The 18,687-nt window shown below is 41.1% G+C and overlaps 1 protein-coding gene across 24 annotated transcripts in view; it reads right to left on the minus strand.

Annotated features, from left to right (window-relative positions):
- LOC110971092 (zinc finger protein OZF-like) overlaps window positions 1-18,646 on the minus strand; it is a 117,758-nt gene extending 99,112 nt beyond the window's left edge. For 11 of the 24 annotated variants that reach the window (XR_007942400.1, XR_007942368.1, XR_007942372.1 and 8 more), the window contains exons 1-5: window positions 18,199-18,554; window positions 7,947-8,037; window positions 5,740-7,082; window positions 1,689-4,940; window positions 686-787 (exon numbers count right to left, since the gene is read on the minus strand). Coding sequence is in view for 2 of the 24 variants with exons in the window: in XM_051949005.1 (XP_051804965.1) it covers window positions 12,937-13,050; window positions 14,222-15,673; window positions 16,343-16,360 (1,584 nt within the window). In the remaining 22 variants the exon portion in view is untranslated. Of the gene's footprint in view, window positions 1-685; window positions 788-1,688; window positions 4,941-5,739; window positions 7,083-7,946; window positions 8,038-10,682; window positions 10,990-11,843; window positions 13,051-14,221; window positions 15,674-16,342; window positions 16,434-18,198 lie in introns of those variants that run through there. The other 13 variants (XM_051948726.1, XM_051948682.1, XM_051949443.1 and 10 more) reach the window with 7 other exon arrangements.
- Window positions 18,647-18,687: the final 41 nt, after the last annotated feature.

Consider the following 18,687-nt stretch of genomic DNA (forward strand, 5'->3'; position numbering starts at 1 on the left):
CAAACAGCCCCAATACACACTCTGAGCAGGAAGTAGGGGTCAAAATTTTCATCAGGACACTGGTACAAACTCTGAACTCACATGACGACAAAGGAAGACAATTTTTCCACAACCCTCGATTTAATCATTATTACCTCCGCCAAGGAGGTTATGTGACACCCGGCATTTGTCTGTCTGTCTTTTAGCAAGATAACTCAAAAACGCCTGGGCAGATTCACATGAAATTTTGAGGGGATGTAGACTGTGATAAGAGGAAGAGCTGATTTAATTTTGGTGGCAATCCGGAAAGGATCCTGGATTACTGAATTTTTTAGTATGTTTTAGTATGTGGTCCAAAATATGACAAAAACATCATAGGTTAGTATGTTGTCCAACAAATTGGAACAAGATGTCCAGATAGCTCAACTGGTTAAGAAGGTGATTCGTAAACAGAACTGTGTCAGAGACGCAGGTTCGATTCCAGCTCATGATCCTTTACTGCATGGGTTTCCCTCTGGTTGCGAGATGGCCACTCTACCCACCGAGCTACGCCGCCCTATATATCCTCAGCAGAGCTGCTTCTGCAGAGCTACATCCCTCCATCCAACGTCACCTGGCTTTGGTCGGCTCATCTAACCAACTGGAGCAACTATAGACATTTTAAATAATAAATTAATTATAATAATATTAGTGATATGTTTCTCACTTCTTGTGAAGAATCCATGTTTCCTCTGTTGTTGAGCTCACACCAAATGGCTGACAACGTTCCTCTGTTCCTCCGTCAGACTCTCCTCCTCCTGCCAATCACCTGTCACATCAAACACATCTTCATTAGGATACCAGTCTATACACAAGTGTCAAAGTGTCCTAGATGTTCATCAGCCAACACAGAGGACACATTTCAACTCAATGACTGAATGTGAGTGACATTCATTTTAACCTAAAACTGATACAAATGAACTAAAACTGATAAAATGAGGAACACAGACAGAAAACAGGCATGGAAAAAGAGAATATAAAGATGCTACTGCAGCTGATTCAAGACAGGAATGCTGGTAGAAAAGTGGAATTAAAGTTACTGACTGAATATTCTCTCAGATAAATACCAACACAATATTCCATGTTCTAATCTGTGTTCTACCAACTGCAGTACCAGCAGTGGAAACAGACTGGGCAGCAAATCAGGAACAAAGAGAAAAACATATTGATGGTTTCTCTCAATCACAAAATGAATGTATGTCGGTTCCCATGGCAACACAACTGAGACAGTGTGTGACTCTGTAAGTCCACGGCTTCATTCAGTGGGATTACTAACGTACAGCTCAACAGGTTGGAAGATAAAATCTCAGTTGAGAATCTGGATCCCTCAGAGAGAATCATCAGGAGGAGAATGAAGGAAAAGGAGACGCTTCTGACAGCCGACTAAAATCTAAACTCTGAACACAACCTCCTCTGGAGCAGGTTAGCTGTGAAGAACCAGTTAGTTTAGGAGCACCACCTCAGTTCACTGACAAAATGATCATTTTAGATGAAATATCAAGGAGGCTTTCATGTAAATTAAGTTGAGCAGTCTGTTAGCTGAAAGACTTTAGTTTTCATTGAACTGACCTCAGTTCACACACAAAGAAAAACACCAAACCGTCCATTGCTTGGAAAGAGTTCACGAAGCTGTGGCTGAAAATGTAGAAAGGTTGTGAGTGTGAACCCACCAGAAGATGTGAGAGAACTTCATGTCCCTCCAGATGCCGGAGAAGACCTCGAAGCGGACGGACTGTGTTTGCTGGAAGCGGCTCAGCAGCAGCTCGCAGTCCGTCTTCACCCGTTTCCGGCACAAATCCACGTCGCTGCTGCTCAAACTCAACCTCACAGACTTTAAGCTGTTTCTGTCGGTGGACACATGTTCCACTCTTTACCGAGTTCAACACAAAACCGTTCCCAGAGATGAAACTAACGGCTCCGGTACGACCGGAGAGGGTTTAGTGCGTCATCAGCAGTCGACGTCTCTGTGAACCAATGGGCTCGCTCGGAATGAGTCGCACATGCGCAGAAACGATCGCTGCACAACAACAAACTGGACTCCAACAGATAATTTCTGCTCCATCATCTCTGACTGGTCTGAAATCTACGATATAATGAAGTATTAATGTTTCTAAAATTAAAACACACTGATGTATTGAGACGTTTCTGTGTTTAAAATAATTCAATAAATTTAATAAATACCAGGAAAACGAGTGTCTGCAGGTTTTGTCATTCATTCAAATTTGAGGCTGTTTGAACAACAATATCTCAGGAACTATTAAAGAAAAAAAACTGAAACTTTTACTCTTAGTTCTCATCACATAATTGATTTAGATTCTACATTATTGGACAAGAACAACAAAGAACCAGAGAATATGGTTCCACTTGGTTGAGTTCAAGAATGAAAAAAATTGAGGCCGTCATGAAAACTTCCATCTTTGAGCTCATATTAACAAAAAAAAATTGATCATGCAGAAGTCAGAAATATTGTCTGAACCACATGTAGCTTCATGTCACAATAATACAAAAGAAACACGTGGAATACTTATATTAAAATTAAAAAAATAACTATTTTTGTTCATAAGTGACAGAGCAGATATGACAAGTTTAACTGGATTGAAGATTCTGAATAAATGTCATAAGAAATAGCAGAAATTATTCCAGGTGTTTGTCTTTAATAGTTCCTGAGATGTTGTTGTTGTTCAAACAACCTTAATGTGCAAAAAAAAAAAAAAAACTGCTGAAAGGACAGTTGTTTTAAGCCAAATGTTGAGGAAAGAATTTGATATATTTAGATAAAACTTTACAGATACCAGTTATAATATCTAAAGTTTATGATGAAAAAGAACCAGTGGAGGTGGATTCAAATGAAAGACCAGAAGTGAAGTAAAACTTAAGGATCAATCATGGAAAACAAGATAAAACCTAACAGCACAAAAACTACAACTTCCATTTTTTTTTAGAAAACAAAATAAGTTCATGGTGATGAAGATCAAACCAGGATTTTCAGTCTGTTCACAGCAGCACCAAAGTATAAACAGAAATTCAAACCAAAGAACCTTCTTCCGTTGATTTCAGAGTCTCGACATGTCTTCTGGTGAACCCTAGTCTAGACTTCAGAATTTTTCCATCAGAGTCTTTCTCTTTGTCTCCATAAAGCTTTGACTGGTGAAAAACAGACAACAGTTGTTGGATGAACAGTCTCTAACATCTCAGCTGCTGAAGCTGGAACCCCTTCAGAGGAGTCATAGGTGTCTTGGTGTCCTCCTTCACTTGTTTCTTTCTTACTCAGTCTCTCAGTTTTTGAGGACGTCCTGCTCTAGTCAGATTTACTTATGTTCCATATTCTTTCCATTTCTCAATGATGGATTTAACTGGACTCCAAGAAATATTTAGTGAAATTTTTTTCTTGTATCATCCTGAATGTCTGCCAGTAATATTTTCACAGAGTTTCTTGGAGTGTTCTTTAGTCTCCATGGTGTATTTATATCTAGGAGTACTGATCCACCAGTGACTGAACCTTCCTGATCCAGGAGTCTTTATACTACAATCACTGAGAAACAATCAATGCACAATGACTTTCAGACCAATGGTCTAATCTTGGGGTAATATTTGACAAAGACATGAAATTTAAGATTGACCCAGTAGTCAGAGCAAGTTTCTTTCATCTCTGTCTTGTAACCAAAGTCAAGCTTTTTCTTAATCATACCGATCTCGAAAAAGCTATTCATGCTTTTATCAGCTCAAGACTGGACTAATGCAACTTTATATTGGCATCCCACACTTTCAGCCCTTACCTTTGGTCATGAGCTCTGGGTAGTGACCAAAAGAACAAGATTGCAGATACAAACAACCGAAATGAGCTTTCTCCGCAGGGTGTCTGGGCTCAGCCTTAGAGATAGGGTGAGAAGCTCAGACATCCGGAGGGAGCTCAGAGTAGAACTACTGCTCCTTCACGTCGAAAGGAGCCAGCTGAGATGGTTCGGCCGTCTGATTCGGATGCCTACAGGGAGACTTCCTTTGGAGGTTGTGTGAACACGTCCGCCTGGGAGGAGACTCTGGGGTAGACCCAGAAATCGCTGGAGGGATTAAATATCTTGTCTGGCCTGGGAACGCCTTGGGATCCCCCAGAATGAGCTAGAAAGCGTTGCTGGGGAGAGGGATGTCTGGAAAGACGTGTTTAGTCTGCTGCTTCCACGACCCAACCCCAGATAAGTGGAAGAAAATGGATGGATCTCCCACTCTTCCATCAGCCACCTACAACTCTTGAAAAATGCAGCAGCAGGTCTTTTAACAAACACTCCGAGATGTGAGCACATCACCTTTGTCCTTTACACTCTCCACTGGTTTCCAGTCCAGTCGAGAATTGTTTTTAAACTTTATTTGTTTCAAAAGCTCTTAATGGTCTTGCTCCACCATATTTATCTGAGCTGTTAACCCTACGGACCAAAACAGAATTCTGAGGTCAGAGTTTCCAAATTCTTTTTGAAAAGAGAGAAATTACAATGACCATGAATCACGTTTAAAAGCAATAATAGCAGGTGCCGAATACTCGTTAAAGGCACTGTACTTGCTTATCCTTTGTTTTAATTTAGTAAGAGTAACTAAGGAAACCTCATCAGAAAACCGAAATAGAGAGATGATTTAAAGATGATTGATCAAGTGCAACCTTAACAAAGACACTATACAAGAAATTAAATGTGAATTCTATGAAGCCTGATCTCAAGGACTTTAAGTTTATGGGAGACTTCATGAACTTTAACTGAACCCGGCACGGAGAAATCTTCTTGGCAGGGGTTTAGTTTGTGTCCAGTGTGCAAACGCTGGTGTCGTTGCAGGGTTCCTTGTCGGTTGTAGGTTCATCCAGACTGGTCACAACAGCATTGTTCACCATTGGCAGAGTGCTAACAAGTCTGAGAGCTTCGTCCATCTGTGCCGCTCTGCTTGGAAAACAAACACACAAACACAGACAAAGTCAAGGTTTCCTGCAACATTGAAGAATGGATGCCTTGTCTGAAAAAGAGAGCACCACTGTCAATATCTGGAGACACTTCCTGTTTTGATTGAACATTCAGTTGTCTGAGCTCTGAGGAACATTAACATTCATATAGAAAGAGAAGGGCTGCAGAAGTTTAAACTGGTGATGTCCCAAAAAAGTACTGCTGACTCACGACCCAAGGTAGGGCAACAAATATTTAGCATCTGCTGTTATCGTATACCTCGATAAAACACACATCAGTTATTGTAATTGGGTTGTAGTACTTTGTTGCACCACAAGGGTTAGGGTTACTTTCCAGATCCTGAAGACTTTTCTGTGTTGGAAAGACAGAGCTTTGTGGAATCTTAGGTAGTAAAGGAGTACCATGACAGAGACTTATGAGACACAATGACATGAGGCCAGCCAGCAACTGAGAAGTTAAGCTCGGTTTATATTGAATAAACATCAACATCCCAGCAGAATATTTAACACTGATGTGATGTCTTTTCATTTTTCTGTGTGAGACCAAGCTTGTGCTGATCACATCAGAAATCCTAATCTTACCAACATCCACGGATTAAGTTGGACCAGATTTCTGTGACAAAACTAGTACAAGTTATACTGAACAACAGATGACAATGTGTGAACATTATTCGACTGACCACAGTGGTTCAAAACAGTTTGACATTAAACTTCACAACAATATCCACAATTTCTAATACAGAATTGTGTGTATACTGTGAATGAGACCATTTTTTACATACCTCTTTCTGGCGTGGATCTTTTGGTGTTGTTTCAGATTACCTGAAGTTGTAAAAGTCTTGTTACACTCATCACACCTGTATGGTCTGTCTCCAGCGTGGTCACGTTGGTGAGCTTTCAAGGTGGCAATGTAGTTGAAGCCTTTCCCACACTGGTCACAGTGGAACGGTTTCACCCCAGTGTGGCTCACTTCATGAGCTTTTAAATACGCGTACCGTAAAAATGGTTTGCCACAGTGATCACATGCGTACACATCATTTCCAGTGTGGAGGCGTTGGTGAGATTTTAGGCTCTGCTGGCTCGAAAAGGTTTTTTCACAGCGGTCACAGTGGTAAAGCTTTCTGCCAGAGTGGGGGCATTGACGGATCAATAACTGTTTGTTTTCGGTAAAGGTTTTCACACACTGATCACAGTTGAACGGTTTCACTCCACTGTGAATGAGTTGGTGGGTTCTTAGGGTGCCCATTTGTGTAAAAGTCTTCCCACACTGATCACAGCAAAATGGTTTTACTCCACTGTGAATGAGTTGATGGGTTTTTAGGTTGCTCATCTGAGCAAAAGTTTTCCCACATTGATCACAGTTGAATGGTTTAATTCCACTGTGAATGAGTTGATGGTCTTTTAAATGTTGCTCACGTGTGAAAGTCTTCCCACATTGATCACAAGTGAATGGTCGACCTTCACTGTGAATGAGTTGATGTTTTGTTAACCTACTCCTGCAAATAAAAGTCTTCCCACACTGATCACAGCTAAATGGTTTTACTCCACTGTGAATGAGTTCATGGGATCTTAGGTTGCTCACCTGAGCAAAAGTCTTCCCACACTGATCACAGCTGAATGGTTTAACTCCATTGTGAAGGAGTTCATGGTCTTTTAAATGATGCTCCCGTTTAAAAGTCTTCCCACACTGATCACAGCTGAATGGTCGAACTTCACTGTGAATGAGCTTATGTATTGTTAATGTACTCTTGCAAGTAAAACTCTTCTCACACTGATCACAACTGAATGGTTTAACTCCACTGTGAACGAGATAATGGGATTTTAATTGATGCAGCCAAGTAAAACTCTTCCTACACTGATCACAGCTGAATGGTCTTATTCCACTGTGGATGAGTTGGTGTCTTCTTAAGTTATCCTTGTTACTAAAAGTCTTTGCACACAGATCACATCTGAACGGTTTCTCCACAGTGTGAATACGTTGGTGAATCCTTAGCTTTATTGCTGTGATAAAAGTCGTGCCACATTGCTCGCAACTGAGTGGTTCATCTTGGTTTGTTGTTGTTGGAGAACCATCGTCATCCTCCTCAGAGGTCCAATGTCTGACTCCATTGCTGGTTTCATGTTTCTGTAAAGACAGACAAAGATGCAAACAGAGACACTGAGGGAAATGCAAACTTGAAAAAATGTAACCTAAAAGTCTCAATAACATGTAGTTAGACATGAGGTTGAAACAAGATCAGGAGGGCAGACATGTTAGCAGGTTTGTGATTGAAAACATGGAGAAGCTACGGTATGCTATCATGCACACAATGTCAAGAAAAAATCTTCACTGGTCGATACCTTTCAAAGTTCTGCATTGTAGTTATAGCATAACAGGACAGTAACATTTGTCAAACATCATGAAATACAAAGGAGAGCTGGGACTGATGGGACTGCACCACCAGGATCTGTTGATCCCAAAACTTTTCATTAAGTCACATTAACGGAAATATGTACAACATGTAAAGCATACAACAGTAATGTCCCGAGTCGGGTTATGCTGGCAGCACGTTTATTCCTCATGTCACTTTTATCACCAACACTTTCCAGTATCTCCTGAGGGATCAGATGTTGATACCGGCCCGATGAGGTCCGAAATTTTGCCACTGAATTCTGGATCTGTCCCAGAGAACAAAAGTATTGTTCTCTACCAAAGAAAACACTGCTCCTTACCTTCCTCAACATCTGAATTGAAAAACAAGACCTTTTTTTCCTGTTATTACCTACGACACCATGTAACACATTTGCATAATATGTTCGGACTTGAACAAAAAATAAGCAGCTTCCTAGCAGTCCACCATTATATCCTCAGTACAGCTGCTTCTGCAGAGCTACATCTCTCCAGCCAACGTTGCCTGGCATTGGTCGGCACATCTAACCAACTGGAGAAACTTCAGACATTTTAAATAATAAATTTTTGATTATAATATTGCAGTGGTATGTTTCTCACTTCTTGTGAAGAATCCATGTTTCCTCTGTTGTTGAGCTCACACCAAATGGCTGACAACGTTCCTCTGCTCCTCCGTCAGACTCTCCTCCTCCTGCCAATCACCTGTCACATCAAACACATCTTCATTAGGATACCAGTCTATACGCAAGTGTCAAAGTGTCCTAGATGTTCATCAGCCAACACAGAGGACACATTTCAACTGAATGATTGACTTTCATCTGTTTTCAATTTCACATAAAACTGATACAAATTAATTTAAACTGTTAAAAATAAGGAACACAGACAGAAAACAGGCATGGAAAAAGAGAATAAAGAGAATATAAAGATGCTACTGCAGCTGATTGAAGACAGGAATGCTGGTAGAAAACTGTTAATGCTGTAAGTTAGTCCATGCATTTTACTGCTCAGTGAGCCTCAATAAAGCCACTTATTTATAACGTGACAGCTGTACATCAGAGCTCTGAAACTTTAAACTTCATTTATTTACACCTGATATTCAACAAGTGCATTGAGGTCTGTTACTGTCCCATAACGAAGGAGACGTGGAAATCTCTTTCCTTTCTTGGACCAAAGAAAAGTGGAATTAAAGTTACTGACTGAATATTCTCTCAGATAAATACCAACACAATAATCCATGTTCTAATCCGTGTTCTACCAACTGCAGTACCAGCAGTGCAATAAAGGGGATTTTAACATGCTTCTGAATCCTAGACTTTACACAACAACCAGAACAGGAAGAAAAGCTCGACTGAGAAACGGGTACTCAAAATAACCCAGGACTTTGGAATTATAGATGTATTGTGAGACAAACATAGAAATGGCTTGGAGCACACCTTCCATTCTAACAGAAATAGCGTTGACTCAACTGCTTTTTTATATAGAACAGAGATCATCACAAAGTTTGGGGGTGTAGAATTGAGCAGCACTCTGTCTCAGATCACTCTGGAGTGTACTTAAAAATACAACTACAGAATAAGCTGAGAAACACCTCAATCATTCGAACGCGGGGATGCTGAATAACCGAAAGTTTGAAATGGACATGGCTCCACAATTAGATTTGTTTCTAGAGCAAAATGACACTGGTGGCATAAACCCTGCCAAGGCAGTCCTCAGAGGATCCATTACAGCAAAAACATCATTTGTTGAGAAACTTTAAAACAAGAAACTATTTCAACTACAAGAACAGCTCAGAGATCTGGATCAGAGACATAACCGAAGTAAGGGTCCAGAAATTCTTCAAAGGATGAAACCAGTCAGACAAAGGATTTATAAAATACTCAGTGAAGAAGAAGAGAAGTACATAATACATATGAAGTAGAGGTACGACGAAGCAGGCCCACATTCTACTAAATTATGAGTCTGGAGACTTCAGAAACAACAGGCCGAAAGAACTATTTTCAAAATCAAAGGCCTCATTACCAAACAATTACCTAATACCCCCAAGGTTATCCAGGGAGACCTGGAAATTTTTTTTTACAAATCTCTGTATACAGCAGTATAAAACACCAATAGAATCACAGTTGAAAACTTTCTAAATCCATTAAATCTATCCTCAACAGGCACAAAACCAGATACTTCCATCCAAAATTACAGGGGAAGAAATTGACAAGGCAGTTTAATCCATCCATTATCCATACACTGCTTCATCCTCATTTAGGTTTAAGCACTGGGGGGCTGGAGCCTATACCAGCTGACTGAGAGTGAAAGCACCTGTCTGGAGACTGAGATCAGTTGATTAAATGAGTCACGTCTGGTGTGATGCTGCTTAGTTGGAACAAAAACCTGCAGCCACACCGGCCCTTTGTGGAATGAGTTTGACATCCCTGTTCTAGCTGCAAGGTGGAAGTGCTAACCACCACAGCACTGTGCAGCCCAGGCAATTTCAAATCTGAATTAGTCACCTGTAACTGATGGACTCCCACCCAAGTGGTTTAAACCTCTGAAAAGCAAATAAATTCCCCTTCTCGACACCTGCTTTAACTACACTCAAAGAGAGGACACTGCGACCCATCCTGGAGAGAGTGATTTGTACCGTTTATTCCAAAGGAGGGTAGAGAAAAGGCTAACTGCTCAGGACACAGGCCTATCGGTGTACTGAACACCAAGTGGAAGCTCTACGCCTCCATACTACCTAAAAGATTAGAAGTAATGATGCCACAATTAAATAATAAGGACCAGACAGGTTTGATGAAAGACAGGCAGACCCATGATAACATCAGGAGAGCACTCAGCACTATTCACCAAATTAAAAAAAAAAAAGAAAACCGAGTTTGAATATGCTCAGTTCAGATGCTGAAAAGACTTTCAACTCGGTTGGGTGGGATTTCTAATTTTCAGTTATATCCGGATTTGGATTTATTCAGGATTTCACGTACTCAAGCATTTTACACTTTCCTCAAGAAAGAATCAAAGTCGGTGAGAGCTTATCGAATCCTACAGCCAGACAACGTGGCTGCACCAATGAAAATAATGCAGCAGAACCACACTTTGGAGGTGAACTACACTCGTTTATTTAGAAGCACCACCTCAGTTCACTGAGAAAATGATCATTTCAGATTAAATCTCAAAGAGGCTTTCATGTAAATGAAGTTGATCAGTCTGTGAGCTCAAAGTCTTTAGTTCTCATTGAACTGACCTCAGTTCACACACAAAGAAAAACACCAAACCGTCCATTGCTTAAAAAGAGTTCACAAAGCTGTGTGTGAAAATGTAGAAAGGTTGTGAGTGTGAACCTACCAGAAGATGTGTGAGAACTCCATATCCCTCCAGATGCCGGAGAAGACCTCGAAGCGGACGGACTGTTTGGTGGAAGCGGCTCAGCAGCAGCTCGCAGTCCGTCTTCACCTGTTTCCGGCACAAATCCACGTCGCTGCTGCTCAAACTCAACCTCACAGACTTTAAGCTGTTTCTGTCGGCGGACACATGTTCCACTCTTCACCGAAGTCAACAGAAAACGGCTCCTGGAGACGAAACTAATAGCTCCGGTGTGACCGGAGAGGGTTTAGTGCGTCATCAGCAGCCGACGTCTCCGCGAAACAATGGATTCGCTTGAGATGATCCGCACATGCGCAGAAACGATCGCTGCACAACAAATTTCTGCTCCATCATCTCTGACTGGCCTGAAATCCACGATACAATGAAATATTAATATCTATTTTTTTAAAAATCTAAAATGAAAACACACTGATGTATTGAGATGTTTCTGTGTTTAAAATAATTCAATAAATTTAATAAATACCAGGAAACCGAGTGTCTGCAGGTTTTTCCATACATTCAAATTTGAGGCTGTTTGAACAACAATATCTCAGGAACTATTAAAGATAAAAACCTGAAACTTTTACTCTTAGTTCTCATCACGTCATTGATTCAGAATCTACATTACTGGACAAGAAGAACAAAGAATCAGACATTATTTGTTCCACTTTGGGGAGTTCAAGAATGAAAAAAATTGAGTCCGTCATGAAAACTTCCATCTTTGAGCTCATATTAACATAAAAACTGATCATGCAGAAATCAGATAGAGCTATTGTCTGAGCCACATATAGCTTCAGGTCACAATAATAGAAACACATGGAATACTTTAAATATTAAAATAAAAAAAGCTATTTTTGTTCATAAGTGACAGAGCAGATATGACAAGTTCAGCAGTATTAAAGATTCTGAATAAATGTCATAAGAAATAGCAGAAATTATTCCAGGTGTTTATCTTTTACAGTTCCCGAGATGATGTTGTTGTTGTTCAAACAGCCTTAAAGTTAATGTGAAAAAAAATCTGCTGAAAGGACAGTTGTTTTATGTTAAATGTTGAGGAAAGCATTTGATATATTTAGATAAAACTTTACAGATACCAGTTAAAATATCCAAAGTTCATGATGAAAAAGAACCAGTGGAGGTGGATTTAAATGAAACACCAGAAGTAAAATTTAATGATGAAGCATTTAAAACAATCAAACAAGACAAAACTGAACAGTGCATAAGCTACAATTTCATTTTCCATTTAATTACATTTTTATTCATTTTCCTTCATGAACAAACAGTGTGACGATAGTCCTGGTCCATAAAATACAAGCAAAAAACAAAAACAGATTATTTGCAGCACTGAAGAAAACAACAGACAAATTCTGATGGTACATTTAGTGTCCATAGATTGAGTTTGTTCACATGGTCCTCCCTCAGTCAAAAGTCCAGTTACTGTCCAGTTCAGTCTAGGTTTGATTTTATTCCAAGGATTTCAGTGCTGTCCTCCTTATCTGCAGAACAATCAGAGTCTTTCCTTCAATATAGTGTTGATATTATTTCCAGAGTAACAGCCTCAGAGAAGGGAGATTTGCTAACTTATTGTCACACTGATTCTTGCACATACTGTCCTCCAAAATGAGCTGATTTTATCGCAATCCCACAAGCAGTGTAGACTAGCACCAGCACGAGTCTCACATTTAGGGCAGTGTGGTTAAACTCCTGATTTGTTCTTACTAAAAACATATGGGGAAATATAAATATTATGCAGAATATTGTACTGTAGCTCTTTATATCTGCTGCACGTTGAAATCTTGGAGGGTAGCTGGAGAGTCCCATCCCGTACATTATCATCACCCCCCCATATCTGAGCAGATTACACCAAGATGTTCTTAATCTCATAAGCTTACTAGAGTTCTAACTTACTAGTTCAGAGTAAAACTTAGACATGAAACACTTCTGTTCTTTGTGATCCATAAAGAACATCTCTAGTGGGTACAGTAAGTGCATTTCTTAAACCAATCCATACAAATAGCAAAACACCATTAGAAATAGAGAAATGATTACTGTACAAGATGACTAATCAACTGAAACAGTCACAAAAACACTAAACAAGAGACTGGACTTGAATTCTGGGGAGTCTGATCTCAAGGGCTTGAAGTTTGTGGGAGATGTCATGACCTTTGACTGAACCCTGCATGGGGAAAACTTCTTGGTAGTGGTTCAGTTTGTGTTCAGTGTGCATACCCTGCGGTCATTGCAGGGTTCCTTGTTGGTTGGATGTTGGTCCAGACTGGTCACAACAGCACTGTTCACCATTGGCACAATGCTGACAAGTCTGAGATTTTTGTCCATCTGTGCCGCTCCGCTTGGAAAACAAACACACAAACACAGAGAAAGTCAAGGTTTCCTGCAGTATGAAAGAATGGATGCCTTGCCTGAAATAGAGAGCATCAGTACTGACATCTGAAGACACTTTAAGCTGTTGCAAATTACCATTCAGTTGTCTGTGCTTCCAGTAAGATTAACACTCAAATAGAAAGAGAATGGCTGCGGGAGTTTGAATTAACGGATGTCCCAAAAAAGTACTTTGGATCATGAGCCAAGGTAAGTCATTAAAATATTTAGTATCTGCTGGTATCACACCGGGCTGCACAGTTGCGCAGTGGTTAGCACTTCCATCTTGCAGCAAGAAGATCCCTGGTTCATGTCCCGGCTTTTCTGGGATCTTTCTGTATGGAGTTAGCATGTTCTCCCTGGGCATGCGTGGGTTTTCTCCAGGTACTCCGGCTTTCTCCCACAGTCCAAAAATATGCTGAGGTTAACTGATTACTCTAAATTGCCCATAGGTGTGAATGCGAGAGTGATTGTTTGTCTGTATATGCAGACCTGCGACAGACTAGCGGCCTGTCCAGGGTGTCCCCTGCCTTCGCCCGAATCAGCTGGGATAGGCTCCAGCCTCCCCGTGACCCCAGTGAGGATAAAGCGGTGTATAGAGAATGGATGGATGGTATCACATCCCTTGATAAAACACACCAGCTATGAGAGATGAGGCGTAGAACCCAGTTGCACCACAAGATGGAGATTCTGACCACACCCTCAAGACTGTTGTGTGTTGGAAAGCACAAAGTATTGTAGAACCTTAGCTAGTAATGGAGAACCGTGACAGAGACATATATGAGTCTCACTGACATGAGGCCAACAAGCAACTGATAAGTTAAACTGGGTCTATTTTGGACAAACATTCAACATTGAAGCAGACTATTTAGCACTGATGTGATGTCTTTTCACTTTCATGTGTTGAGAACAAATTTGTGCTGCTGCTGATCGTTTCAGAAATCCAATTCTTACCTACATCCATGGATTAACTTGGACCGGATTTCTCTGTCAAAACTAGTAGAAGATAGACTAAACAACAGCTGATAATGTGAACATCATTTGACAAACAACAGTTGCTTAAACAATTTGATATTAAATTACACAGGAACATCTAATACAGAATTGTGTGTACATTGTTATTGAGATCATTCTTTACATACCTCACTGTGACGTTCATTGAATGTTTTCTTCCTGGTGTGGATCTGTTGGTGATATTTGAGGGAACCCGAAGTTCTAAAAGTCTCATTACACTGGTCACATCTGTATGGTTTCTCACCAGTGTGGACACGTTGGTGAGCTCTGAGGTTGGCAATGTAGTTGAAGCCTTTCCCACACTGGTCACAGTGGTACGGTTTAACCCCGGTGTGGGTCACTTCATGGGCTTTTAATTGTGAGTACAGTACAAATGGCTTTCCACAGTGATCACATGTGTACACATCTTGTCCAGTGTGGATGCGTTGGTGAGATTTTAGGCTCTGCTGGCGCTTGAAAGTTTTTTCACAGGAGTCACACCGGTATCGCTTTCTACCAGAGTGGGGGCATTGATGGATCAATAACTGTTCATGTTGAGTAAAGGTTTTCACACACTGATCACAGCTGAATGGTTCATCTCCACTATGAGTGAGTTGATGATCTTTTAAATGACCCATTCGCACAAAACTCTTCTCACACTGATCACAGCTGAATGGTTTCACTCCACTGTGAATGAGTTGATGTGTTGTCAAACTCCTCTTGGAAGTAAATGTCTTCCCACAATGATCACAGCTGAATGGTTTAACTCCAGTGTGAATTAGTTGATGGGTTTTAAGGTCACTCATCCGAGTAAAAGTTTTCCCACACAAATCACAGCTGAATGGTCTAACTCCACTGTGAATGAGTTGGTGTGTTTTAAAATTTCTCTTGGAAGTAAATGTCTTCCCACATTGATCACAGCTGAATGGTCTGACTCCACTGTGAATAAGTTGATGGGTTGTCAGGGCGCCCATCTGAGTAAAAGCCTTTCCACACTGATCACAGATGAAAGGTTTAACTCCACTGTGGATGAGTTGATGGGTTTTAAGGTCACTCATTCGAGTAAAAGTTTTCCCACATTGATCACAGCTGAATGGTATAACTCCATTGTGAATGAGTTGGTGTGTCGTAAAACTACTCTTGGAAGTGTATGTCTTCCCACACTTATCACAGCTGAATGGTTTCACTCCACTGTGAATGAGTTGATGGGTTCTTAGGGCACCCATCTGAGTAAAAGCCTTTCCACACTGATCACAGCTGAATGGCTTAACTTCACTGTGGATGAGCTGGTGATTTGTTAAGTTACACTTGTAAGTAAAAGTCTTCCCACACTGATCACAGCTGAATGGTTTTACTCCACTGTGAATGAGTTGGTGTCTTGTTAAAACACTCTTACAAGTAAAAGTCTTACCACAATAATCACAATTCAACGGTTTCTCCACAGTGTGAATACGTTTGTGAATTCTTAGCTTTGTTGCTGTGATAAAAGCCTTGCCACATTGCTCACAACTTAGCGATTCATCTCTGACTGTTGTCATTGATGAACTGTCGTTATCCTCCTCAGATGTCCAACGTCTCACTCCATTGCTGCTTTCACATTTCTATAGCATCAGACAAAGATACAGAGGCCGTAAGTGAAATGGAATCGTGAAAAAATTTAACATGAAAGTCTCAATTACATGAAGTTGAAACAAGATCAAGAAATAGCAGACACGTTAGCAGCTCTGTGATTGGAAACATAGAAATGCAAAAGCATGTTCACATGCTCACAATGTACAGTGGTCGCTAGCTTTCGACTTTCTAAATGTGATGGTGGTATCTGACTATTAATTTTGAGATCCCAATATTCACCCCACCCCTCACCCCGGATGATGTCACATGAACCGTATTCGGGCCAACCCTACTTGTTATATATGTATTTCATGAGCAGGAAAAGGCCTGCAAACTCGCAATGCCCTAAGAAAACGCTGCTCCTCACCTTCCTGAACACCAGGATTGAAAAAAAAAAGACTTGTCTTCCGTTTGTGACCTATATCATCATGTAACACATTTGCATAACGTCTGACAAGCAGCTAGTTTGGCCTCGAACAAAAAATAAGCAGCTTCCAAGCAGTCCACCATTATATCCTCAGTAGAGCTGCATCTGCAGAGCTACATCTCTCCAGCCAACGTTGCCTGGCATTGGTCGGCACATCTAACCAACTGGAGAAACTTCAGACATTTTAAATAATAAATTATTGATAATAATATTACAGTGATATGTTTCTCACTTGTCGTGAAGAATTCATGTTTCCTCTGTTGTTGAGCTCACACCAAATGGCTGACAACGTTCCTCTGCTCCTCCGTCAGACTCTCCTCCTCCTGCCAATCACCCGTCACATCAAACACATCTTCATTAGGATACCAGTCTATACGCAAGTGTCAAAGTGTCCTAGATGTTCATCAGCCAACACAGAGGACACATTTCAACTCAATGCTTGACTTTCATCTGTTTTCAGTTTCACATAAAATTGATACAAATGAACTTAAACTGATAAAATAAGGAACACAGACAGAAAACAGGCATGGAAAAAGAGAATAAAGAGAATATAAAGATGCTACTGCAGCTGATTCAAGACAGGAATGTTGGTAGAAAACTGTTAATGCTGTAAGTTAGTCCATGTATTTTATAGGGCTGGACCCAAATATCCTGAATATCCGAATATTTGTTCGCTAAGGCACTATCCGGATATTAATTTTGGTATCCGAATATTCGCCCCCTCGCCCCGAACGTCACCGGGCGGAAAGAGTTACTGTCTTCCCTCCGCTTTCGGCCCACATCGGCTCATCTCGTCCTGTGATCACATAAACATATACACATATGTCGATGTGATCACCCCCTCCTCCCCCCAGACGAAAATATTTGGAGCTTGTCTCTTCCCTGCGCATTCGGCTCATTTCGGCTCGTCCCGCCGTGTTCTTCGGCTCATTTCGGCTCCTCCATTCGTGTTTGTAAACACCACCCGAATGGCCGGGTGGCTGCCGACTCTATGCACGCTTCGTTGCATAAACACAAGACAAGATGCTGAAGACCAGTGTTTGGGAATTCTTCAGTTTAACTAAAGACTAAACGAGGGCAAAATGTGGACCCAGGAGACCACACGAACGGATCGGAATATTCGGGCCGTCTCCACCTCCACCGTGCGCAACACGCCCCCCCTCCGCGCTCGGACGTTAGGAGGCGGAAGGAATATCCGGATATTTGTCTTTAATAGGGCCCAAATATTCGGAGGCCAGAAACCACTATTTGGGCCAGCCCTAGTATTTTACTGCTCAGTGAGCCTCAATAAAGCCACTTATTTATAATGTGACAGCTGTACATTAGAACTCTGAAACTTTAAACTTCATTTATCTACACCTGATATTCAACAAGTGCATTGAGGTCTGTTACTGTCCCATAACGAAGGAGACGTGGAAATCTCTTTCCTTTCTTGGACCAAAGAAAAGTGGAATTAATGTGACTGACTGAATATTCTCTCAGATAAATACAAACACAATAATCCACGTTTTAATCTGTGTTCTACCAACTGCAGTACCAGCAGTGGAAACAGACTGGGCAGCAAATCAGGAACAAGGAGAAAAACATACTGATGGTTTCTCTCAATCACAAAATCAATGTATGTCGGTTCCCATGGCAACACAACTCAGACAGTGTGTGACTCTGTAAGTGCACGGCTTCATTCAGTGGGATTACTAACGTACAGCTCAACAGGTTGGAAGATAAAATCTCAGCTGAGAACCTGGATCCCTCAGAGAGAATCATCAGGAGGAGAATGAAGGAAAAGGAGACGCTTCTGACAGCCGACTAAAATCTAAACTCTGAACACAACCTCCTCTGGAGCAGGTTAGCTGTGAAGAACCAGTTAGTTGAGGAGCGCCACCTCAGTTCACTGAGAAAATGATAATTTTAGATGAAATATCAAGGAGGCTTTCATGTAAATGGAGTTGATCAGTCCGTGAGCTGAAACACTTTAGTTCTGATTGAACTGACCTCACACACAAAGAAAAACACCAAACTGTCCATTGCTTGGAAAGAGTTCACGAAGCTGTGGCTGAAAATGTAGAAAGGTTGTGAGTGTGAACCTACCAGAGGATGAGTGACAAGTTCATGTGATTCCAGATGCCGGAGAAGACCTCGAAGCTGACTGACAGCTCGCAATCCGTCTTCACCCGTTTCCGGCACAAATCCACGTCGCTGCAGCTCAAACTCAACCTCACAGACTTTAAGCTGCTTCTGTCGGCGGACACATGTTCCACTCTTCACTGGGTTCAACACTAAACGGATCCGGGAGAGGAAACTAACGGCTCCGGTACGACCGGAGAGGGGTCATTGGGTCATCAGCAGTCGACGTCTCTTGGCTCGCTCGAAACGATCACTACACAACAACAACTGGACTCCAAGAGATAGTTTCTGCTCCATCATCTCTAACTGCCCTGAAAACTACGATACAATGAAATTTAGATATTTATTAAATAAAAACACACTGATGTATTGAGACGTTTCTGTGTTTAAAATAAAATTATCTCTTCCAATTTGTTGTTGTGCAGTGATCGTTTCTGCGCATGTGCGGCTCAT

This window comes from Acanthochromis polyacanthus, chromosome 1 (genome assembly GCF_021347895.1).
Source record: "Acanthochromis polyacanthus isolate Apoly-LR-REF ecotype Palm Island chromosome 1, KAUST_Apoly_ChrSc, whole genome shotgun sequence".
NCBI classification, from domain to species: domain Eukaryota; kingdom Metazoa; phylum Chordata; class Actinopteri; family Pomacentridae; genus Acanthochromis; species Acanthochromis polyacanthus.